This window comes from Phyllostomus discolor, chromosome 7 (assembly GCF_004126475.2).
Source record: "Phyllostomus discolor isolate MPI-MPIP mPhyDis1 chromosome 7, mPhyDis1.pri.v3, whole genome shotgun sequence".
NCBI classification, from domain to species: Eukaryota; Metazoa; Chordata; class Mammalia; order Chiroptera; family Phyllostomidae; genus Phyllostomus; species Phyllostomus discolor.
This window is the reverse complement of record NC_040909.2, coordinates 89,543,211-89,568,330: the sequence shown is the minus strand read 5'-3', so window position 1 is coordinate 89,568,330 and position 25,120 is coordinate 89,543,211. Positions and strand designations below refer to the sequence as shown.

Sequence of the window (25,120 nt, the reverse complement as noted above, 5' to 3'; positions counted from 1 at the left end):
CACTTTCAGTCTGTGTAGGTGTTTTGTTCTGAGGTGGGTCTCTTGTAGGCAGCATATGTGTGGGTCATGCTTTCTTATGTATTCAGCTGTTCTATGTCTTTTGATTGGGGCATTTAATCTGTTTACATTTAAGGTTATTATTATTATTATTTTTTAAGATTTTCTTTGTTTATTTTTAGGGAGGGAAGGAAGGCAGGAGAGAGAGAGAGAGAGAGATATCAATGTACAGTTGCTGGGGGTTATGGCCTGCAACCCAGGAATATACCCTGGCTGGGAATCGAACCTGGGACACTTTGGTTCCCAGCCCGCGCTCAATCCACTGAGCTACGCCAGCCAGGGCTTAAGGTTATTATTGATAGGTACTTATTCATTCCTATTTTTTGTACCTGTGTTTCTTTCTCTCTCACTCTTTTTCTTCCTTTCCCAAAGCATTCCCTTTAGCATCTCTTACACAACTGACTTGGTGGAGTGCCGCGGTCCGGCTGCAGCTGGGTCCAGGTGTTCCTGAAAGGCGGGTAAGGCATCGGTGATGGGAGACAGACGACAACATGACTCAAAGGACGGTGATGCTCTGTTCCATTTATTGCAAGTACAAGCAGGTTTTTATACTTTCATTTTTGGTAGTGATTAACATTTATGGTTAGGTGAAGCAGAAAAAAAAATCAATACAAAGGTAACCAGGAAAAGTACAAAGTTTCCATAGATTCAGTTATATTAAACAAAGATTGTTTTTGCCAGGAGAGCCATAAATCAGACAATTAGAAATTGCTAATATGTACAGAGTTTGAATGTCTTATTGTTTATTAAAGTTTTCAGAATTTGTCATGGGGCAAAAGGATATGCTAGATTGTGTAGAGGTTATAGGAAATTTATTATAAGGCCCTTGTGGTATCTAACTTAGCTATCTATCTTTTCTGTCTAAAATGTTTTTCTATGTACTATGGACTCTGACTCCCTGGTAATTGTTTCTACGTGCTTAGTTTGTAATAGTTAACCAGCTTCTCTTATTTCTTTGCCTGTCTAATTCTAATTGATATATATTCCTAATCAAGGTAAAGGAGGGGCTGTTACTCCAACAACTTTTGGACATTCAGGGGCTATTTCATTAGAGGGGATTTTGTTCTCTGGTCAGGAATTATTTTGTACAACTTCATTGGAATTATGCGAATCAATAAACCTGAAATACAGGTGTCTAACAATCCCATCACCTTTTGATCACCAAAACAAACATGTAAGGAGAGATAAACAGGAAATCCAGCCACAGTAAACCTTTATTGTTCCTTAGTTAATAAACACCAGGGAGTTCTGCTTCGAGCTAGCCTTTCCATGAAATTTAGACTATTATAAGGCACTTGGACTCCATCCTTATTGACCATTCTAATGCCGTCCTCATTATATGCTCCTGTATAAGGCAATGGGGGACCTAGAACCCTCTGAAGACTATTAGCTCCTCTTGGGGGATACCATAATTTGCTATTAATCCAATATGCTACTCAGGGGTATCCCTAGGCTGTGGGTAGGGGTCTATATAGTTTTTTCTTGTTTTCTTGAAAAACCCTTTGTATCTGTGGGCAAGGACCAGGCATGGGAAAATCTGCCAATAATTCAGCCTGTTGTAACTGATTCATGAATTCTTTTATGGGAACAATCAGGGATAATTTCTTACTCAGGTTTATAAACACCTTGTTTAAAACAATTTAGGCATGATTCAATAGTCTAGGGAGAACTAGTTGTCCCTTCAGAATTTCCCTCAAAATCAATCATTGACTCTCTTCGAGCCTCTTTCTTCTCATGACCTGTTCTTATAGGAATCAGGGTACAAAGTAAGACCATGATTAATATTAGCAAGAAAATTATTGAGCAATCCCCAGGAAAATTACAGCCCCCCTTTGTATGCCACGTTCTCTTCCAGGAAGATGGATTCCTTGAATTCCCTCTTTCCACATTCAGACCTTGTCAGACAACATGGTTGGAAGAGGATGTGGCAGTGGAGGCGTATTCTTTTAGACTTCTTTTGTCTGGGGAGCTCCTTATCTGGCCTTCCATTTTAATTGAGAGCCTTGCTGGATAAATTAGCCTTGGTTGCAAGCCTGTGTTTTTAATTACTTGGGATAATTCTTGCCATTATTTTCTGGCTTGGAGCATTTCCATTGAGAAGTCAGCTGCTAGCCTTATCGAGACTCCCTTGCATGTTACTTCCTGTTTCTCCCTTGCTGCCTTTAAGAGTCTCTATTTGTCTTGGAATTTTGCCATTTTAATTATGAAGTCTTGAAGTAGGCCTCTTTGGGTTCCTTTTGATTGGGACTCTGTGTTTCCTGGATTTGTGTAAATTTTCCTCTCATCAAATTAGGGAAGTTTTCCATCATTACTTTTTCAAACAGGTTTTCTATCCCTCCCTCCTCCTCCTCGCCCCTCCTCCTCTTCTTCTTCTTCTTTTTCTTCTTCTACCCCTACTATATGGATAGTATTACATTTCATGTTGTCTTGCAGCTCCCTTACCACCTGTTACTTCTTTATGAGTCTTTTTTTCCTTTTCCTGCTCTATGTGCGTGATTTTCTCTACCTTGTCCTCCAGCTTGCTGACTTGATCTTCTCCTTCATTCAGACTGCTTGTAATTCCTTCTAGTGTGTTTTTTATTTCTGAGATTTTATCATTCATTTCTTCCTGGTTTTGTTTATAGTTTCTATTTCCTTTTTCATGCTGATGTCTTTCTCACTCGGTTTCTTGTAGTTGTCTATGAGTTCCTTGAGCATCTTTATAACCATTATTTTGAATTCTATATCTGATAGTTTGGTTACCTCCATTTCATTTAGCTCTTTATTGGGGAGTCTTCCATTCCTTTTGATTACATGGTATTTTTTTGTCTCCCCATTTTACGTGACTCTTTTTGTTTCTATGCCTCCTAATGTTTTGCTTTGCTAGCTGTTTTTGTAGGGTGAACTTCTATATTAGGAATTCTATGAGGTTCCCCGGTGTGGTCTCTTTGATCTCCTTGTTTGGACGGATACTCTAGGTTTCCCTTTCTCCTGTTTGTATGGGCTCTCTTGTTGTACTCGAGTCTTTACCTTTGGTGGTTCCTTTTTTGGTAGTTTTTGTCCTCTAGTGAGTATACTGATGATTGCAGCTCCCACCTATTCTTATATGTAGTCAATGGCAGGGGGTAGGCAAAATGGTTTAAGACAGCGGAGAGTATTTTATGGGGTTTTAAAATGCCAGCAAGTATAGAAGAGATAGGAGATTCTTTCAATAAGTACAGCATTAAATGTGATATTTCACTCAACTAGCCACTTTTTATAAAAGGTGAAAGAGATATAAGACTCTTATTAGAGGGAAGGATGATTGTGAGCTGAATCCAGTAAACAGAGGTCTTGTGCAAGGTTAGATGATGAAGTATAGTGAGATTAAAGGAAAGAAAGTAGGAGTAGTATCAGAGACAATAGAGTTAACCACAACAATAGTAATGCTCAGGATTAAAGTGAAATGGGCTAAGATCAGGGAGGGTTGCTGTGTAGTATGTACAATTGTATTGAACAATAATAATATGACAAGAAATATGTGATTTGGATAACCAGAATAGAAAGTACCCGACCAAGAGTTGTGTGTTATTGGAACACAGGTGCAGTGTAAAAAGGATAATTAAAATATAATAAAGGTGAATAAGGGAAACCAGTCAAACAATGCCATTATCAGAGAAATGAAACAAGGAAAACTAAATATAAGGAAGAAGAATTTAAAAAAAAAAGCTAATAAAATAAAAGTGGTAAAAATAATGAAAAAATAATACACATAAACAATAAAATGTCAGCTGTATGGTCTAGCAAACTGACATTTGTCTCAGTTTCTCAGTTTTTGGGGTTAGCCTTGTGCTGTCTCTGGACCCTTTGTAACTCCATGTTTTATTGTCTCAGTTGAGGAAGAAAAAGGAAAAGAAAAAAGAGAGAAGAACAAAAAAAGAAAGAAAAGTAATAATCCAATAATAACCGATGTCTTTAAACCTGTTTAGGGAGTTCTGATGGTTTTCCTAGATGCCACAGGAAGAGAGGGGCTGGGCTTCACTTTTCTCCCTTCCTATGGTTTTGAGAGGATGGGGACCAGGTCCCAGCCACATATTCACAGTTTCCCAGCTTGCAGCCCATGTCCTCCATGAGCTGCCAGGCTCAAATCAGCCACTCAGCCTCTAGGCATACAGTATGAGTCACTCTCAGGTATGCTGTTTCACTCAACCACTCAGTCTGGGGTGCTGCTTCAATCAGCCTCTGGGCACACAGCATGAGACAAGATCAGGCACGTGGTTCCACTTAGCCGCTGAGTCTCTGGGCACACACATCTGAAATCACCCTCCAGCTAGCCAGCTGCTGCTTGAGAGTTCCTTACAAAGCAGCTGTCCACTGTTCTTAACAAGCACATGGCTTTTCACACTGTCCAACTTTCCAACCAGTCTGGGAGACTATTCAAGTCAGCGTCTGACAAGGCCCAACTTTTCCCTTCTTCAGGTGTTATGCCTGGCTCTTTAGTTTCTTTGGTGCCGACGTCCACAGTTCCAGTGTATGTGTACTGCTTCTGTGTGTCTCCCACTTCATCTCTATTCCCCCAGGGACTTCCAGCATCTAGGTCCCTCCTGGTGCCAGGCTGCCCTCCTTGCCCTGGTAGGGGAGGGAGCTGGTGATATAACTCTCCCCCCTGTACCCTGCGGCAGGCACTGGACCAAGGGCCACAGCAGATTTGGTCCCTGTGCAGATCCCAGGGATCTTATTGTCCTAGCGCCATCTCCTCACCATCTGTTTTTCAATGTCCTCTGCATTTTCTTGCCTCCAAACCTCACATAAGCTGGGGTTCCATTGATTGTTCACTGTTCCTCAGAAGATCTGTTAGGTGTTCCAGCTTGGCACAGGGAGAACAGGGCTCCACTCCCACCCACCTCACTGCCATCTTCCAGATCAGATTTGAGACTATTATGGTTTTATGTATGCTAAGAACCTTCACTTCTGAAAACAAATTACCTCCCTCCTCTTGTCTTATAAAATTGGATTATTTATTGCTGCTATCCTGTTCATGTTTTACTATTAAATGTTGGAGGCTGGGATTGGAAGAAAGGAGGAGAGCCCACAATTTGTCTTTCTAGTTCACAGTGTTCTAAATCAATGGGTGCTATGCCCAAGGAATAAACCACATAGAATCATACCTAAGGAGGATTGTCTGCACCTGGACTTGATTTAAGTGACAAGACACACACAAAAAATTATTTTGGTGATTAAATGAGACATTGGAGTCTTGGGAATGAATTACTGTGACCAGAGAACATATTATGATAGATTGCTGTATAATAGCCTCAAAAAATCATGCCTCCTGTATTCCACATCCTTTTGTAGTGTGACATTGCCACTCTTCCTATGAAGAGATGGAACCGGTTTTCCAACTAGCTTTGTGACTTTCTTTGATTATAAAAAGAGACATCTGGGCCCCCAACTTTCTTTGGGCAGGAAGCAGGCTGTAAAGGTAGAGGAATGTGGTAGAAGAGCCTAGATCTGAAGAAATGGTGTGGATAGCCTTTTTTTTTTCTTTTAATTGTTATTTATTGATGAGAGAGAGAGAGGCGGGGGAGGAGAGGGAGAGAATTGTTGTTCTACACATTTATGCATTAATTTGTTGATTCTTCTATGTGCCCTGACCAGGAATTAAACCCACAACCTTGGCATATCAGGACAACACTGTGACCAAATGAGCTACTCAGCCAGGGGCTGCATAGAGCTATTCAGTTGTGCTGCTGGAACATGCTGGACTACTTCTCTGAGACTACCAGGCATGTCAACAGCCAAGAATGAAAGACTACAGAGAGGGAGAGAAAGAGGAAGGTGCCTGGTCATCCCAGCTGTTTCAGCTGAGTCTATCTAGCCCTCAGCCAGCCTTCTAGCTGCCTGAGTAAGCCCAGGAAAAACTGACAGAATAACCACTAATTCAACATACAGAATCATGAAAAATAACAAATGTTGTTTTAAGCTGCTGGGTTTTGTTTAGCTTATTATTCAGTAGTAGATAACTGAAACTGTATCTTTAGTAGTTAAGTAAGTAATAAGATATATCTCTTAATAGTGTACATATTATGTGCTTATATTGTGCTGTTGCGCGTGGGTCACCGGCCAGCAGTGACCACGGAACGCTGTGGATGGCTCGCCGAAAAACACGCGAGAAACAAACAAATATGCACAGAGACAAACTAGTTTCTGTGGGGAAGTAGGGACGAAATGGCCACCCCCCCTAGTGGGGGGCGCCCTGATTTACCGTCCATACCTGCTTTTATTGGGCTCATTTTGCATAATAATTCAGGTAAAGTACAGTACTTATCAGGGGAAGTAATAAGGAACTATAGAAAACAAGGAACTCTGCCGGTCTATTTTGAGTTGGGGTCAAAGAGCTGTAAGACTTTGAGGAACAAACTTCCTCCTTGGACCCTTCTCATTCAACTGAGAGCATTCTAAACAAAGAAGGTTTCACAGTAATTTACATGTTCTTTCTTAGGCCTGATCACCAGGGGAATCCGCCCTTTCAGCACAGAGCTGCACCACCCTGTCATTGTTTCAGGCTTAGCACGGGAACTAAGGCAATAAGGAGATTTTCTCCCAGACGATGAGAACTCAGGCTATGTCAAAGCCGAGGAGCGAGGTCCATCACCCCCTTTTGCTGCAGCCCCCAAGTCCTTCTTTTGGAGGGCCTCCCAAACTGATCGTGCCTGGCTTAGGTCATTCCCCCCGTGGGGAATCTTTACCCATCTTTGGCTAACCGACCAAGCTTTTTGGGGTTCAGCTGCAGAAGCAGCATTCCCTGCCAGGGGGAAAGCCCTTGTCTCCTTGCTGGCTTACGGTTCCAAGGGCATTCCCTTACCTTAGCCTAGGCGGGGGTTTCAGCTCTGATACCAGTCAGGGCGGGTCCCCAACATTGTGCTATTATTCTAAAGGACATATTAGCTTATCCAAAGAGAGATGGTAAGATCTAATCACTAATGCCTTGGCTTGATGAATATTATATACCATTTGTGAGCAACTATAAACCATAGTAATATCTTTAAACTAGAACAAAGTGATACTTATTAATGAACTTTTTTAATTTTTATAAAACTCAACATTGCTATAATTATAATCTCAGTAGATCCACTACCTTTTATATTATAAGAAGAATAATTGCCATTAGCTGTAATACCCTCAAAGGAGGTCTGAAACAAATAGAGAAGCCATAAAAGAAGAAAGAAAAATGTATACCGATAATTTTTACATAGACAATAAAGAAACCCTCATGTAGAAATATAATTAAGCAATAGAAACACTGGTCAGTCAGATGGCAAAATTATCATCTTCATTAAAAAAATCAAGAAATACTCCTAACTTTTTCTAACAATTTCTTTTAGCAAGATTCTGAGACTGTGTGGATTTGTTTATATATTCCTTTGCTTATTGATTTGACACATATTAAGCATTTGTTACTATGCCAGGCATTATGTTAGATGCTGTAGATTTCATGGTGAACGAGAGATGTATGGTAGTTTATCACCACAAAGTCAGCTGGAGGTCAAGGGATGGTGGGTAATTGAAATGTGAACACACTGTTACCATAGAGTGTGACTAGTCACAGGATAGGACACTTATAGTAATACGATTTTGTTGATTCTTCTTAAAAGTTTCTTTAGCTCAATAGCTTCTAGACTGCAGCTGTAAAAATGTCATTGTTTATTTTCTAAATTGTTCACTTTTTCAGGGAATGCTACACCTTGACCCCTCACTTCCCAGGTTCCTGGAAACCTATAAATGCCCTTGTATTTTATCATAGGAGGACCCTTATATTATATTGTATCCTGATACTACTGACCCACAAAATATGATGCATATTAGAAGACATCATTCTTTAATTATTTTCTTTGGATTTTCAGCTGGTGCCTAAATGCACTTTTTGAAAGAAAGAGTATCTTCAGAGAGCAAAATGAAGACTCTTGTTAATGACATAGGAGAAGTAGTTTTGATTGTCTAAAGTCTGCTTTTTTGCATATTACTTTAGATCTATAGCTAGGGCTACTAGATTATTTCTTGGTTTGTTTTTTACTTGACTCGTGGGCATCTGAGGACTGAGATTTGTTTTATTCACCTTTGTAGATAGTGCAAGAACATAATAAATATTTGTTGAATGTCGCAGAGAAACACTGCAAAAAAAATTACTAATGAGCCAATGACTATGTTCCTATTGCGTTTTTACCTGGGCATGTTCAAAATTTTGATTTTTAAACCACTTTAGCAAACTACCAAAAAAGAAAAACAAAGAAATAAATGAAGTAAAATAAACACAGAAAGCAAAATAAGAACAGTGCCTAGCTTTTTTTTTCACTTTTACATGTGAAAGATAATTTTAAAACATTATCTCAAGAAATAGTTTTTCATTGTCTTTCTTATTCATAAACTTCATTATTGTCTATGTGCCAGGGACAATTTAGTACAAAAAACAAAAACCCAAAAACTAAAATGGGAACCTACTTTGTGAAATGAAACCTAAACCAGTATGCATCATTTCAAAAGACATTGCTACTAGAATGCCAAGCAGCTACTTAAAAATTAACAAAGCATTATTGAAAGTTTACTTTCTCTTAGACGACAGATGTTGAAAAATAATTTTCTAAAAAAAAGAAGCAGCCCTCAAGAAAGAATTGATAACCGGAGGAGTGAGGTGCAAAGTTTGACAGCAAAGAATTCCTCCCTGAAGGGGCTGAATTTGAGATCCTTGTTTGCTGCAGGTCTCCTAGACTGGAGTCTTAAGCTTTTCCTGACCCCTCTCAGGCTGCTCCTCACCCTTCTCCTTAGTTAAGGAAACGTCAAGTTTAGACAGAAAAGGGCTGCAGACCCTTCCTCCTGCTTACCCGTCCCGCAGTGTGGTACTCCTCCCTAGCCCTTTCCTCTTGACACACCTTCCTACCCGGTCCTCTGCCCTTCTTTCTTCCACTTCCCCCTTGGCCCCTCCCCCTTGGTCCTTTTCCAAAGTTCCCGCCTCCCGCGTCTCCTCCCCATCCCCCTCGTCTACTCTCTGCTCTTTCTTTTCCTCTGCTTCTCCTCCCCGTGTCCTGATCCGGGGTGCGCTTCCCTCCCCGGGAAATATACTGGTCTCTCGCTGTCGCAGCCTGCGCCCCTCCCACGGAGCCGAAGCCCTGCTCGTCCCGCCCGCAGCTGCCGCAGTCATGGCTGCTGAGGGAACAGACGAACGCTCGCCTCTGCTGTCTGCCCCCCATTCGGGAAACGTCACTCCCACCGCCCCTCAGTACTTGCAAGAAAGCAGCCCCCGAGGTAAGGCCAGCACCGACTCTCCTACCCAGTGGGAAAGACCTAGGACAGAAAAGACAAGCGGCTGCAGCTCTGGCTAAGGGGCGCTGTCCCCTGGTGTGGGAGACTGATGCTGACTGCCTAGAGCCTGCAGGCCTGACCCCTCGCTGCAGGCTTCCTTGTGTGTGTGTGTGCGCGCGTGTGATTGGAAGTGTGTTGTGTTTGCCACCCCTTCGGACCTCACGGGTACCGGATGCGATGTGAATTTCCGAGCTGGGCTTCGCGTGTTTCAGAGCAGACCACAAGTGCAGCTGGGAGTGTGCTCATCTCTCACAATCATTCAGGAAACCCGTTCAGGTTGTTGAGAAACCTCGGAGTACTGCTCCTTGGCATCTGTCCTTGAAAAAGGCTTAGCTTGTAAAGATATGCATCTTCTAGGTTTAACCCACCAGTGCTCTGTTCAATCAGGAAATTGCCTTACCAAAAGGAATAGAGTTTAATCAATATTCCTGGTATGTCTGAAATTCTTGCCCTTCCTTGTTACTCACTTCTGCTTGGAAAGACTATGTGCTAGCTTGGATAAGAAGGGAGAGAAGGGAAGATGAGTATTTTTGATACTATCTAGGTGAGATTGAAATGAACTTATAAAAAGTAACCCAAATTAATACTGCTATATTTCTATACATTTTCTTTCCAAGATAGAATCCAAAAAGATTTGATAGCTATGGGATTTACAGAGGAAGAAGGATCAATTTACCAAACTATTAAATTATTGAAAGATCTTTGTCGTATGCTTTGAGCTGATTGCTGTAGGAGAAAGAAGGGGGTCAGGAGTATAGAAAATGGAAGGCAATACTTAAAAAAAGCTTAAGAATAGTGAAAGATTGATCAAATATGGCTTTTGCAACTGTAGCTTAAGTTCATCTTTTTATTTATTTGAATGTGAGAGAAGTTTAAAAAAGCCTAGGAAGCAAATGTTAATTTTGACAATATGGGCAGATCTTGTTTCCTGTACACACTTTTTTCCAAGTTCAAGTCTGGAATTGGAGCAAGCTGCAGAGCACGTTGAACTTGTCTGCATTTAAAAATTTTCATTTAACACATTATACTTGAAAAGTACAATTGAGCTCTTAGTCCACACTTAACAAGAAGCAGGACAAAGTGAAAAGATATTTAGCTGTGAGTAATTCAGTATTATCAGTGTTGAGAATAAGGTACAAAAATGGAACAAAGACTCACCCTAGAAGGCACACACTCATGTGTTGTTGTTGTTGGTTTTTTTTTTTTTGGTCAGCATTAAACTTGTGCCAGAGGATACCAGATGTAGAATTTTCTTTAATGGGAAAATTTATATTAATATTTTACTGCTATCTTAAATATATGGTCCAGCAGGGGTTTAATTACTTACCAGTGAATGTTGTCAAACTTCATCCAGTCACCATTTAAGACAAAATATTTGAAATTTATTTGGAACACAAGGAAGTCACACTTGCAAAAATATAGATTGGTTGTGACAAAGTCACTTTCCTAGGGGATGACATATAACCTCACTAGTATAGATCAAGTAGCTACTTATTGACTGCTTAAGGTTCCATTTCTGAGAGAAATATAGAAGTATGATTAGTCTCCATTTGGTGACATGGGGCTTAGCATAAGTAACTACATTTTGGGCCTGTTGTCTTGTTTTTAACTACGGCTTTAGCCAAAATAATCTTTCTGCCTTATGTTAGAATAACTTTTCTTCTTCTCCTCCTCCTTCTCTTCCTTCTTCTTCTACTTCTTCTTCCTCTCCTTTTTCATCTTCTTTTATAAACTTCAGCATTTTTTTAGAGAGAGGGGGAAAAAACATTGATTTGTTGTTTCACGTATTTATGCATTTATTGGTTGATTGCTGTATGTGCCCTGACCAGGGATTGAACCCACAACTTTGGTGTATTGGGATGACCTTGCAACCAACTGAGCTGCCCAGCCAGGGCCTAACTTTTTTTCTTAACCAGTAAATGATAATTAGATAATGAGAAAGTAATTTCATATGGCATTATATCTAGTAAACATGAAATTTAAATGAGAAGTAATTTTATTTACATTTTTGACAGATATTTACATGGTGGGAAGAGAGCAAGGGAGTGCATCTCATTTAAGAGGGCTACACTTATGACTTAATACCTACAAGAAGCCATGCCTCCTCATACCATCACATTGGGAGTTAGGAGCTAAACATATGAATGTTGAGGGAACACACAAACATTCAACCCATTTCAAGAGTCCTTGAATATACAGGGATGGGCTAAGTAGGTTTACACTTGTGAGAGACATTTGTTTGAGTTAATAAAGCTGTTGTAAGAATCATAACCTGCATGTCTTTTTCCAGACAAACAACTGGAAACCTAATTTTGCCCTGCCCTGTATTTGGACACACTTGACTTCTGAACATCCTTGCATCCTTGCAGAGTTTAAGGTTAGGTGTGGATTGGTAGGAAGAGATGACATACACCACACACACAAAACACTGTAAGATTAATTTAACTTCTTACCTTATTTGCCAAGGATTTTGAAACCCTCTGAAAGACAGGTTGTCACAATGAGTCAAACAAATGCAGTGTATTTGAGAGCAGCTACCCAAACCCCACTGAAGGCCCAAACAGGGCTGTGGAGGGTCTTGATGAAGCTTGATTTGGGGCTATGCTAAAGCTAAGGATCCATTTAAGGGAATTTTTTCAAAACCAGTTTTTGAATCAAAATCTGCTTTGCTGAGCCACACTCTTATGAAGGGGAAATGGAGCCCAATTTGGTGAAGTGTATCTGCTTCCAGTTTTCCATTATTGTGGGAGCCCATTTTCTTTCCCGTTGTTCAGCAGGCATCAGACTCCGTGTTTCCTGTATTCTTTTTTTTTTAAAGGAACGGGGTATTCTTTATTTTTAAGATTTTGTTTATTTATTTTTTAGATAAGGAAGGGAGGGAGAAAGAGGGAGAGAGAGAGAGAACATCAATGTGCAGTTGATGGGGGTCAAGGCCTGCAACCCAGGCATGTGCCCTGACTGGGAATTGAAACCTGCGACACTTTGGTTTCACAGCCCGTGCTCAATCCACTGAGCTACACCAGCCATGGCACCTGTATTCTATTTATAATGCCCACATGTTCTCTCAGCACTGGCTAGCATCTTTAAAAAAACATTAATTACAAAATGTTGCATTCAGTCAGTCATCCTTTCAAATATTTCAGCAACTAGCATATGGTCCCAGATGTTGGAGAGCTTGCACTCCAGTGAGAGAGACATACAGGACCATTATAATTTCAGAGCAGAGAGAACACAGAGGGGCATGAGGACAGAGGTAACTGGTAGCATTGGGTTGTTACAGATCTGGTGTTCAGGAAAGATACCTCAAAGATGACAATTGCTTAGACATCTGAAAAAATGAATCACATTCAGTTGTTGGAAGACTTTGGGGAAGAGTATACTGGGCAGTTGGAACAGCAAGTATAAAACATGCTGATTTAAAACAAGTAGGACAGTGGGTTAGAGTATGTGATGTAGGGCAGGTATGGTAGAAGCATTTAGGGGTCTGCATTAGGGACAACCAGGAGAGCTTTGTAGGACATTTTCAGGAATGGGATTGTATTCCAAGAATAATGGGAAGCCGTGGAAGGTTTAGAGCTAAGGAGAGACGTGAAATGTTTTACTTTTCAAGATCATTCTGGTTGGTATGTGGACAGTGGATGATTGGGGGAATTGAGAAGGGATTAGTAACACATGAGATGAATCAGAAGACTGTTCAAGTGGAATATGTCTGAACTAAGGGCAGGGTGGTGGAAGTCATGGGATACAGGGCATATTGTAATAGAAACAAAGGAATCACAAATCTCCAAAATGACCTAAGCAACTAGGTTAAAAAAATGTGTTTTTATCTAACATGGGCAATCAGGAGAGAAGTTTGTATGCAGGAAGGGGGAGGATGCTGGAAATCAATATTCTGTTTTGGATAAGCCGAATTGAAATACCTATAGTCATCACTCAACTGGAAGTGTTGATCGGATAGTTGGATGTACAACTCTGAGTCTGAGGAGATATCAGGGCTAAAGAATACATTTCATTCCCCAATTATTTATTATATGTATGATAACACTTGGCTGTGGTGACAGATGATGCTCTCAGTTTTCCATTTTATTTTCAAGGATTCTACAAACTTCTTCCAGGAATGTCAAACTATTAGGCTAGAGTATTCTGTTAAAATCTTGTAAGCTTTGCCAGGAGATGTAGCATGACATCTGTCAAGAGGCTATCGGGAAGGTCATCCAAATAGAAACCCTAATCCTTCCGCTTTTGGGAAAAGCAGACAAACCTGGATACAGCTTTGTGCTCAACTGTTTTGTGTTTAATTTTTATAAAGCTGAAGAGATAGATTATAACCTGGGAATGACATCCCTTTAATAGCTCCTGAAAGGGAATACATTCTTCTTGCAGTTTTTCTGTTCTTTTGGGAGGACTTCTAATCTTTTTTGGGGGGAGGGGTGGTGAGGGTGCTTCAGAGTTTGTGTTGCTTTGGCACTTTTCTAGATTTTTGTTTTTACCCTGGTTGCTGTTGTAAAGTGAATTTCTTTTTCTCTGAAAGAAAAAAATATGCATGTGAAAAAGAAATGGAAAGCATAGCTCATTTTTCTGGCCTTCAGATAAGTTTCCCAAGCATTCTATATAAATCCCTTAATATGGTCTCAGGGACAATATGACTCCAGGTGTTGTTTGGCTTGGGGGAATCTCACAGTTTCTGCCTGTTATGACTTGTTACCTTAGAATCATTACTTTACATCTCTGGGACTCAGTTTCCCACCTGAAAAAGAGTGATATGCCATGTTCCCTTTTGCAATCATAGTCTGTGACACAGTTCTTGGTAAGAAATCTGATTACACCTAGGAGAATGTATCCACATTAAAAAAAAAAAAAGATACAGCCCTCTGGGTCACCCAGACAGAATTCCTGGTTGATTTTCACAGCCATATATTGTGGTGACTCCTCTTTCCTACATTGGTGCTGCATGCTGCAAAGCCCAGTGTGTATATAGGATCCCTCACTCCCCAGGGGAACTTCCTCAGCCAAGATATTCTTCCCCGTTCTGCCAAACATGGGTGTGGGACCAGCCCATTCCACATTTTCACTTCCGCCTACCATTTTTTAAAAATATTTTATTTACTTACTTTTAGAGAGAGGGGAACAGAGGGAGAAAGAAATGTTGATGTGTGAGATACATCAATCGGTTGCCTCTTCCATGCCCCCAACTGGGACCTGGCCCACAACCCAGGCATGTGCCCTGGCTGGAAATCGAACTGGCGACCCTTCAGTTCTCAGGCCAGCACTCAATCCACTGAGCCACACTAGCCAGGGCCTTCCTACCAGATTTGATGTGGTTTGTTTTTTGTGTGTGTGTCTCTTCTTTATATTCATAGTATAGGAGTCTATTCAGCTAGTCTTCAGGTGGTTCTAAAGGATGATTGTTTAGAATTTAGTTGTAATTTTGATGTGGTTGTGGGAGGAGGAAAACACAGTATTTTCTACTCCATCATCTTGACAGAAGTCCCTTATGTACATGTTCTTATGAGAACATTTGCCTCATGAAATTGTGCCTTGTCATGACCACTGGCCTGCAGTGACCATGGAATGCTGTGGATGGTTCATTGAAACACGAAAAAAACTTACACGGAGACAACCGGGTCTTGTGGGGAAAATAGGGACAAAACGGCTACTCTGTTTAGTGGAGAGCGCCCCAAGCCCCTGCCTGAGAAGGATTTTTATTAAGAATACAGACACAGTTTGTGGATTTACAGTCTGCCAGCAAAGATCAAAAGGAATAAGTAACTTTCAAAGGTGCTGGTAGATATCCCGCTGGGATTCTGGGCAGAGTTTGGGTTTTTATCATTTAAAAGGACTACAGGACCTAAAAGCTAGTTTCATTTCCTGCCTATGCCTTCATATTCTAATTTAATAACATCCTCCAGCAAGCAGATCTCACAGGATCTTGCATATTCTATGTCCCAGGCCTGATTACCCTGGGGATCCACTGACTCTGGTCTGGGCTGCACTGCCCCTGCTATTTACACAGGCCTGAGTGGGGCAGAGGAGACAACGGCAGCTAGGAGACTAGGATTTCTTGCAGCTAAGTACAAGGACTCAGGCTTTGACAAAGCCGAGGGAGCAGGGGTTGATATCCATCACCCCTTCATTTCCACAGCCCCGAGTCTCTTCCCTGAGGCCTCCTCATGATCGTGCCTGTCTTAGGCGATTCCCTCCAGGGGAAATCTTACCCGTCATTGGCTAACCGATCAAGCGTAGGAGGCCAGTGTTCATGCCAGGGAAATACGTTTTGTCTCCTTAGTGTCTCCTGGTTCAGAGGTCTCTCACTCAGCCTAAGTCATGGGCAGTTACAGCTTCCTGAGACCAGGCAGGGTGCACTGCAAACAGTGCCTCACTATGTTAACAACATAAGCTCTTTGAGCCGCACACCATACTTCATTTTCTGCGGTTTCCGAAACATATCTAGCACAGTGTCTGATACAGAATCGATGCTTGTGACAGACTGTATGCTAACTAACTTCTGGGAATGTACCACAGGGTGTCTAGTTGGCCTCTGCTTGTCACCGGATTATATAGCTAAAGACCTCTGTACTTTGTCTGGCATTCAGAGCTCATGGAGAGGCCTTATAATACACCCCTTCCATTATAAACCTTAGACTTTCCCTGGAGAAGCAGTCAAATTTAGAAAACAGGTAAGATGAATAAAAATATGACAGGTATCACCACTCCTACATTTTCAGATCTTTTGCAGTGGCATTATTTTTAGTAGAATTTCCAGGGACCTATACATGACCCTACCTACCTTAATCAGTGGGCCAGAGAACCAATGTGTGTATTTTGCTAGTTGACAAGAATATCCCAATTCGTATATTAAGAACTGGGAAAATAACTTCAGAGTGGGTCCTCGGATCTATGGGGGCCACTCTGAGTTGGTCCTGGGGAAAGCCATTACCTGTGACCTGATAGCCACGAGCCCTCTCTTTGGTGGACCACAGTGGAATTTTGAGTCAAGAATTAGCACCATTTAAGAGCCAGTTTCTATTAATCCCTAGCAAATGTAGTAATTTTCTTTTCCCTAATCACTCTAGTAATGGACTCGGGTCTCCTGAGGAAGGCATAGAGATTTACTTAATACCAGTGATGCTGTATCATTCTTCAAAGCCACAAACGATTTCTTCAATAAAGGCGTTTGGGGTCTGTGAACTTGCTTTGTTACATACTTGTTGGAAACTTGTGACTCTCCTGCATTGTGGTTACTCAAGTCAGGTGGCTGGTTACAAGACCTAGTATTTTCTATTATATATAACCAAGTGATGTTCTTGTAGGTTACCAATCCACTTCAATCCTAGACTTATTTCAGTTAGCTACTGTCAAAGGTTTTGTGAGTCAAAGTTTTCTAATATTGACTTTCCCATTATGATTAGTGCACCCACCTTGTCTTTGGCTTTTAAGTGTTGCTGTTTAGCCTCCATTGCTCTGGTCTTCTATAATTTCAGAGAGTCATCTTGTGCTGCTCTGCCTGGCCCACACAGGACATGAGTTTCCCTAAATGATGGGTGTATATATACCTTAGTGAAAGGTATCTCCTCCAGATTTTCATGGAATTTGTGGGGCATGGGTATGCGGATTTCATGATTAATTCACTCCAATGTTTCTAACTCTCTAGGCCTTTGACTGCTTCTTTTGTATCATTCTAGGGATGCTCTGACATCTCAGCTCAATAAATGTAAGGTCAAGTCTCATCCACCACCAAGTAAAATGATTTAGCCACTACCGGCTTCAAAAAACATCAAATCTAGAACATTTGGAAGGTGCACCCATATCATTACATTTGGCTCAACACAGTGTTAGATTCTGTCCTCTTTAACAGTACTCATATTCTCCAGGTATCTGACAATATACTTTATCAAAAGTTTGCAATTTTCTTGTGTCAGCTGCTTTATCCTGAGTCACACATATACTTGACCTTCTAGGGCAATTTGAAATCAGAACCTAGTCATGTGTCTTGACTAGGGCTGAAGGATAGGTCTTAGGGAGAAAGGTCATCCTCTGTAAGACAACTGCCTTAGGTGAGGTTATAACAGAGATTTCCTGTAAGTGAAGGTTCATCTCTTCAGACACAAGAACAGACAAACTGCTTTCTACTCATTCTCTGCTCTGTTTAGTGCAACCAGGTGGCCCCATTCCAATTCCAGTGTTTAACTCTTCTGCAATCAATCTCCTTTCACATGAGAGACTTAGCAAGACTGTGAATTTACCTGACATTATAATTTTGCAATCCACACACTTAGGTTTTGTGTTTTATTTCTAACAATATAAGTCCTGTAAAGATTAGAAATAATGATACCTTTAGGGCTATGATAGAAGTTCTCTGGTTCTCTAACTAGGATGTGAGCTGAGAACTTCTCATTTTCTCTCTGTAAAGGCTCCTGTGCATTCATGAAAATCTACCGTATATCACAATTCATATGGTGATTACTGTTGCCATAGTGGTCAAGTGAAGGAGACACAAACCTCACAATCATCTACAGGGGAAAATCTGATTCATGAGAGTGCCACTGCATGCTGCCATTTGCTACCACATTATGTCCCACTGGAAAGAAGCTCAGCACTGCAGTCCAGCCAAAAATATGACCAAACTACGTCTCCAGCCTGTTTCTGAGGGTTGTTTCCTGGGATGACTCCTGGTGTGAGTTTTTTCACTAGTTAGGACTTGAAGACAGAAACAACAGAGTGAAATATTGTAAAAATAATTAATTACATAGAAAGTTGTTAATTAGGTAACTAATTAACATGTATAAATATGATTCTAACATTTTAGGGGATATTTAATGCAAGAAGTAGCTACTACCCTAAAGCCAGAGAGAATAAAGGAAGAGATTGGAATTGTTAAAATGAAGTCTTTCAAGGAGGAGTCATTCAGAATTGAAGCATGACTTCTGAGAGGCACAAGCCAGGTGGTGCTGAAGTGTCTGCTCTGGAGAAAACTTTGTATGTTTGAGGAAAGGGATATAAGACCCTTCTTTCTCCTCCGACCTTGTGGTCTCCCTTTATCGTCACCTATTAATAGGACATAATGTGCATCCAGCTGGCAAAGCCAAATGAGGTTTTCCGTGTTCCAGGCCCAGTAGGACAAAGCAGAGAAGGGTAGGTTTGGAGTTGAATATCAGGAACCTAATAACTACCACATCTGTCTTCCCACCTGACTTTAGTCAGATGGATCTTTCTAAGGGCACCCTGGTTCTAAAAGAACCCAAGAATCTCCTGGAATAGTTTTGTTTCTTTGGTTTCAGAGAGGAGGGGAAAGCAGGTGGGCTTCCTTTTCTCTGTCATTCCGTCCCTAACCCAATCCACAAATATCCTGAGGATGAGAAAAAGCCAGGGCTTTCCTCACACACTTGCCCTTTGTACTTCTCTTGCTTATCCTATAATCATTGTGTCCTAAAATTTATCTCATTTTAATCTGATGTCATTTTTCATTTTTGATACATTTGTCAAGGGCATGAGGGGCTAAATATGAGGGTGTATTTACATAAAGGAATATTACTGAGCTGTAAAAAAGTGGGGAATCTTACCTTTTGCAACAGCATGGATGGACCTGGAAAATATTATGAAAAATATTAGTAAGTGAAATAAGCCAGTCAGAAAAAAATAAATAACATATTATTTCATATGCATGTGGAACTAATGAACAAAATAAATAATCAAAATAGACACAGACTCATAGATACAGAGACCAGACTGACAGCTATTAGAGGTGGGGGGGGTCGAGGAGCTGAGTGAAAAAGGTGAAGGGATTAAGCAAAAAAAAAAAAAAAAGAAGAAGAAGAAGCATCTCATAGACACAACAGTATGGTGATTACCAGAGGGAAAGAGGGGTAGGGGGTGATAGAACAGAATAAAGGTGGGATAAGTGAGGATGGAAGGAAACTTCACATGGGATGGTGAGCACACAATACATTATATAATGCAATTCTATATTATACAATTGTATACCTAAAACCTGTATATTTTATTAACCAATTCACCCCTATAAATTCAGTAAAGTTTTTTTAAAAGGAGTATATTAGTAAAATAAGTGAATTAACTGGAAAATGTTCCACTGAAGAGACTAACAAAGGCATAACTGAGATGATAATGGTCAGAGCAGTTCAACCAAACAAGGTCAAACTTTAAAATGCTGGAGATATACCTGGTAAAAAATGATGTACAGATTAATACACCAGGATGAATTTGTAGAACGGAAGGGTTGTTTGCCATAAAATAGATAAACTATGTTGATGTTTGTGATGGGAAAATGTAATTTGATCACTTGTGGGTTTACAGAATATTAAGGGTCCTTTTGAGTGTTTTAGAAAGAACACTATCTTTGCCTTGTGATCTATATTCTTTCATTGTCTGTTTTATGAGTTTCCGTTTTTCATACTCTCTTCTAATTTTTATTTCCCCTGACTCTTCCTACTTCTCATCCTAATCCCTTTTAACTCAAACCCGATTCTGTCTAGGTGGTCTTACAGAACCCTCACTAGTCGTGACATCTCTTCCTTGTAGTAAAATTATTCATTAAGAGAGGTAGCTCTGTGCAGGGGCCTCTGAGACAGGAGTCATCTCTTGCCTTTGCTGAAGTGCTTGAAAAACTCTTAGCTGGCAGACCCAGTGAGGCGGTGATTGTGGAGCAGGGCAGAGCACGCAACCCAGGATCCCAGGGAAGGGACTGAGGTCCCACGGAGAACAGAGCTACCGCCACTGTTCCCTCTCCACCCTGCACTCACATACAACGTCACAATCTAGCGACTGGGGTGCCCAGGCCTGGTGAACACCTAAGGCTCTGCCCCTCACCGTAACAGGAGCGACCAGACCAAAAAAAAAAAAAAGAGAGAGAGAGAGAGATGGCTCAAACAGAAGAACAAATCAGTGCCCCAGAACTCATCCTTCTGAGTGACCAAGAGATAGCTAACCTATCAGATGCACAGTTCAAAACACTGGTGATCAGGAAGCTCACAGAATTGGTTGATTTTGGTCACAAATTAGATGAACAAATGCAGGTTACCATAAAAGAAATGAAGGAAAATGCACAGGGAACCAATAGTGATGGGAAGGGAACTGGGACTCAAAACAGTAGAGTGGACCAGAAGGAAGAAAGAAACAACCAAACAGGAAAGAATGGAGAAATAAGAATTCAAAAAAATGAAGAGAAGCTTAGGAACCTCCAGGACATTTTTAAACGTTCCAACATCTGAATTATAGGGGTACCAGAAGGGGAAAAGGAAGAGCAACAGATTGAAAATGTATTTGAACAAATAATAAAGGAGAACTTCCCCATTCTGGCAAAGGAAATAGACTTCCAGGAGGTCCAGGAAGCTCAGAGTCCCAAAGAAGTTGGACCCAAGAAGAAACACACCAAGGCACACCATAATTACATTAGCCAAGAATAAAATGAAGGAAATAATCCTAGAAGCAGCAAGAGATAAAAGGACAGTAACCTACAAAGGAGTTCCAGTCAGACTGCCAGCTGATTTCTCAAAAGAGACCTTACAGGCAAGAAGACCTTACATTCCAAGTCATGAAAGACAAGGACCTATATCCCAGATTACTCTATCCAGCAAAGCTTTCATTTAGAATGGTAGGGCAGATAAAGTGCTTCTCAGGTAAGGTCAAGTTAAAGGAGTTCATCATTACCAAGCCCTTATTTTATAAAATGTTAAAGGAACTTATCTAAGAAAAGAAGATTAAAAAAACATGTATAGTAAAAGGACAGCAAACTCACAATTATTAACAACCACACCTAAAGCAAAACCAAAAGAAACTAAGCAAACAACTAGAACAAGAACAGAACCACAGAAATGGAGATCGCATGGAGGGTTAGCAACAGGGGAGTAGGAGGAGGAGAGAGGGAGAAAAGGTACAGAGGATAAGTAGCATAGATTGTAGGTAGAAAATAGACAGGAGGAGGGTAAGAATAGTATGAGAAATGTAGAAGCTAAAGAACTTATAAGTATGACACATGGACATGAACTAAAGGGGGGAATGTGGGTGGGAGAGGGTGTACAGGGTGGAGGGGAGTTAACGGGGGAAATGGGACAACTGTAATAGCATAATCAATAAAATATATTAAAAAAAGAAAATTAGAATCTCTGGCCTTCAGTTTCTTCCATAAAATAAAGGAATTGGACCATATAATTCTTAAAATGCTTAAATTTATAACATTGTATAATTCTGAAAATCTGAGGGATATTTTTCCAGGATGGAAGACTGCTGATATAAATAATACTGTTCACATGGAATAAAAATATTATTTATATAGGCAAACCCCATAAAGAAAATGACTATTATTCAAGTAACAAGACTTTCAAAATGCAGATTTTTGACTCTTAATATCTAATGATTCCTCACTTTGAGTTTACAGTGGGCTTTTTATGAATGGCAGGAATTTAAAATAGTATAATAATGGTGATCTGCTGACCTTTTAAATGTGAAAAGTGACCAGTTGAACAATCTAAGTTGCTAGTTATTGTAGGTTTACTAACTGAAATAAATTTCTGGAGTTTCAAGTCCCTTATAAGAAGATACTGAATTATAAGGTTACCGTGGATAAAAGTACAAGAAGTATGTTTAAATCACCTTCGGGCTGAAGTAATAGACAGAACATTGAAATGATAGGCCTGAGGACATTGTTTATTGGAGCAATTAGGCATCAGCATCTGTCATTCTATTGATCTCCTGAATGGATTCTATTCCTCTGGTGGGTCCACATGCCCCCTGACTGCCTCCCCACTCTGTGCATGGTTTAAGGAAGGTATTATTCTATGTGGAAAAGATCTCTTTTTTTCCTTCAAGCTGAGTCCCCTGCTAGGACCCAGCTCTTCTATAAGGAGAGTAGCAGTAATATACATAATGTTATTTTCTTAAGAGAAATGTGTTCAATAAATTTCAGAGATTCACTCATTCATTTACTCTTTTATTCATTCTTCCATACAATAAATATTTAGTGAGCATCTGTCATAGACCAGACACTATCGCAGAGTTGGTAAATCAGTCCCGAGCAAGCCTTACAGAATTTATAATCTCCCCATTTTGATTTATAATCCTCACTTCATATATATTCTTTCCCCCTCCCTCCACTTCTTAAGCTTCCAAAAGAATAGATTTGGGCATATTTTTGTTACTGAAGGCCTTTTTTTGAGAATTTAGAAGTTACATAGTACAAATTTTAGAGGAAAAACTCACAGGGTTTTGATGGATCTGATGAACTTCAAAAACTTCTTAAGGTCACCCATTGAAATTTTCTCTGAGCAAAGCTTTTGCCTGGGTTTTATTGTCCTTTTGTATGGTTGTGATGTGTGGCCTCCTTCCCTCACCTCCAACGCGCATGTTTTCTTAGTGATATTGCCTTGTCTTTAAATTTCTATCATACTGTGTAAGATAGAGACCTAGAATTATAAGAGAAATGCTTCATGTTACTTTATAACAAGGGAAAAGCAAGAGAAGGAACTCACTTTTATTAATTATGCTACTGTTAATCATTATTAAAAATAATATTTATTATTATACAGCAGGCAGTGTGTCTTGATTGTCCCATGAGGTATGTGTTTTTTAGCCAGGACAATACTTTCTATATTGAGATCTGATAAACTTCTCTGCATTTATAAGGGTTCAAATCTGTGTTGACTCCTTCCTTGTTCCTTTAGTCTGTTTTTGTCTTCTTATTACAATACAGGTCACTCTGAGTGAACCTTAAATTCTTTCAAGGGTTTAAAGATACTTTTAAAAAGTTGAGACATCTATAGCTTCTTTTTTTTAGTCCTCACCTGAGGATATGTTTATTGATTTGAGAGAGGGAGAGACAGAGAGAGAGAAACATTGGTTAGTTGCCTCCCTTACATATGCAACCAGGGATTGAACCCAAAACCTAGGTATGTGCTCTGACCAGGAATCCAACCGGCAACCTTTTGTTGTATGGGATGACACTCCAACCAAATGAACCATCAGGGCTGTATAGTTTCTTTTCAAGTTCAGTGTTCAGTAGTGCTCTGGTATAAACCTTCCAGAAATGTGTGTGTATTGTCACTCTAGAGTGGCCAGTTCAGAACCTTGGCTGCCCCAGAAATTCAGCTTCTTATGGGTTATTTGAATAAATAATATTTGTTGCTAATCCTTTGTAAGACTGAAAAAATTTATACGATAAACTGCAATGATGCCAGGAGGTCATATGTGAGTTTTAAATATACATAATATGCTCTGCTCTAACTTATTTTAAAATACCACAGAATTCAGAATCCAATCCAGCGGATAGAAAATCTCTGTTTCAAGAGTAGTTTTTTTCATGATTAGCTATTGTGATTGTATTTTATAGTGTCACAGGTGCCCCTTGAAATACCCATTCTTTTTGGGGGGGACATTAACACGTGTTAGGTGTAGTTCTTTCTAGGCGCCTGTACTAGGATAATGCTTCACATTGAAGGATTCTATACTGCTTTCAATTGAGAAACCTACAGGAGGTTAGGTGGTCTCCCTTAGAAGTACCATCATAGAGTAGTATATCTAGATCATTTTTGTCAGATTTTCCTAATAAATGTACACTTTGGATAGATAAATGGGATTCTGAAACTGGGCTTCCGCCTTTTACCCAACTAGTCAACCTCAGGCCTATTGAAAAACAGCATCTCTCTCTCTGTGTATCTTTGTATTCTGAGAATTTTTAAACACGTGCAAAGGTAGTAAGAACAAGATGACTTTCCATGTCATTATATCATCTATTGTCAATATTTTACTATTCTTGTTTTACCTGTTTCTTCATTTTTTTCTTGGAATATTTAAACAAGATTCCAGGCATATTTTTTTTTACCTATACTTGAGTGCAATTGTTAGGTTTTTGATGTTAAGTAAAAATTTGAAGCAAAAAATAAGTTTATTTTTGTTTTGTGCCTGATATTAACTAGTTCCATCCTAATTAGCTTTGTTCCATATTGATAAGTTTATTTTTTCTAGGTTCATTTTTATCTTTCCTCGACTGACACCAAAACTCTATTTTGTTTGTCATAGCTAACAGGTATTACACTGGTTCTAGTATAAATTCAGCATGATAGCTACACTATTTATGTGTTACATTTATAAACTATTTAAATACTTTCCTTTCACTTACCCACTGATGTGGTGATGTGCACTCTCCTGGGCAGGGCCTAAGCCACACTGATGGAAAAACAGTAATAAAATAAAATAAAAACTTTGCTTTCATTGATTCTTTCTATTTCTTGGTAGTTAGATCATTAGCATAAGATTTTCAGGCATATATCATCACTTTTCTAATACAAGCTCTGAGGGTTTGTGCATAGGAATGCAATGGATATTTGGGTATGAGTTTGTAAATGGGAACTGGGTCACTGCAGTAGACCCTAGCAAAATGTCTTGGATTTTATCTGAGTTAGGAATTATTCTACTTCACAAGACAGTCCCATGTGTGTTTCTGCTCTGAAATTTCAATAAATTGACTAGCTTTAAACACACAACTGAAAGAACGGGGTATTTTTTATAGTTTCCTACTTTATTTCTATTGTTTATATGCTCAAACCAGCCATAATACGTGTGACTCAGTCACTGGTATCTTTTCAGCAGAACTCCCCCCTCCATACACCACCACCGCCTGTCCAGATACTGGTGGCATTCCAGTGATAAACTGTCGCGTGTGCCAGTCACTCATCAACTTGGATGGCAAACTTCACCAGCATGTGGTTAAGTGCACAGTTTGCAATGAAGCTACAGTAAG

At 39.9% G+C, this 25,120-nt stretch overlaps 1 protein-coding gene across 2 annotated transcripts in view; it reads left to right on the top strand.

Annotated features, from left to right (window-relative positions):
* The first annotated feature begins 9,068 nt into the window (after window positions 1-9,068).
* The window catches only part of PIP4P2 (phosphatidylinositol-4,5-bisphosphate 4-phosphatase 2), a 40,444-nt gene continuing 24,392 nt past the window's right edge, over window positions 9,069-25,120 (top strand). The window contains exons 1-2 of one of the 2 annotated variants that reach the window (XM_028518368.2): window positions 9,069-9,315; window positions 24,967-25,115. In XM_028518368.2, coding sequence (XP_028374169.1) covers window positions 9,210-9,315; window positions 24,967-25,115 — 255 coding nt within the window. In that variant the 5' untranslated portion in view covers window positions 9,069-9,209. The remainder of the gene's footprint in view (window positions 9,316-24,966; window positions 25,116-25,120) is intronic. The other variant, XM_028518369.2, reaches the window with a different exon arrangement.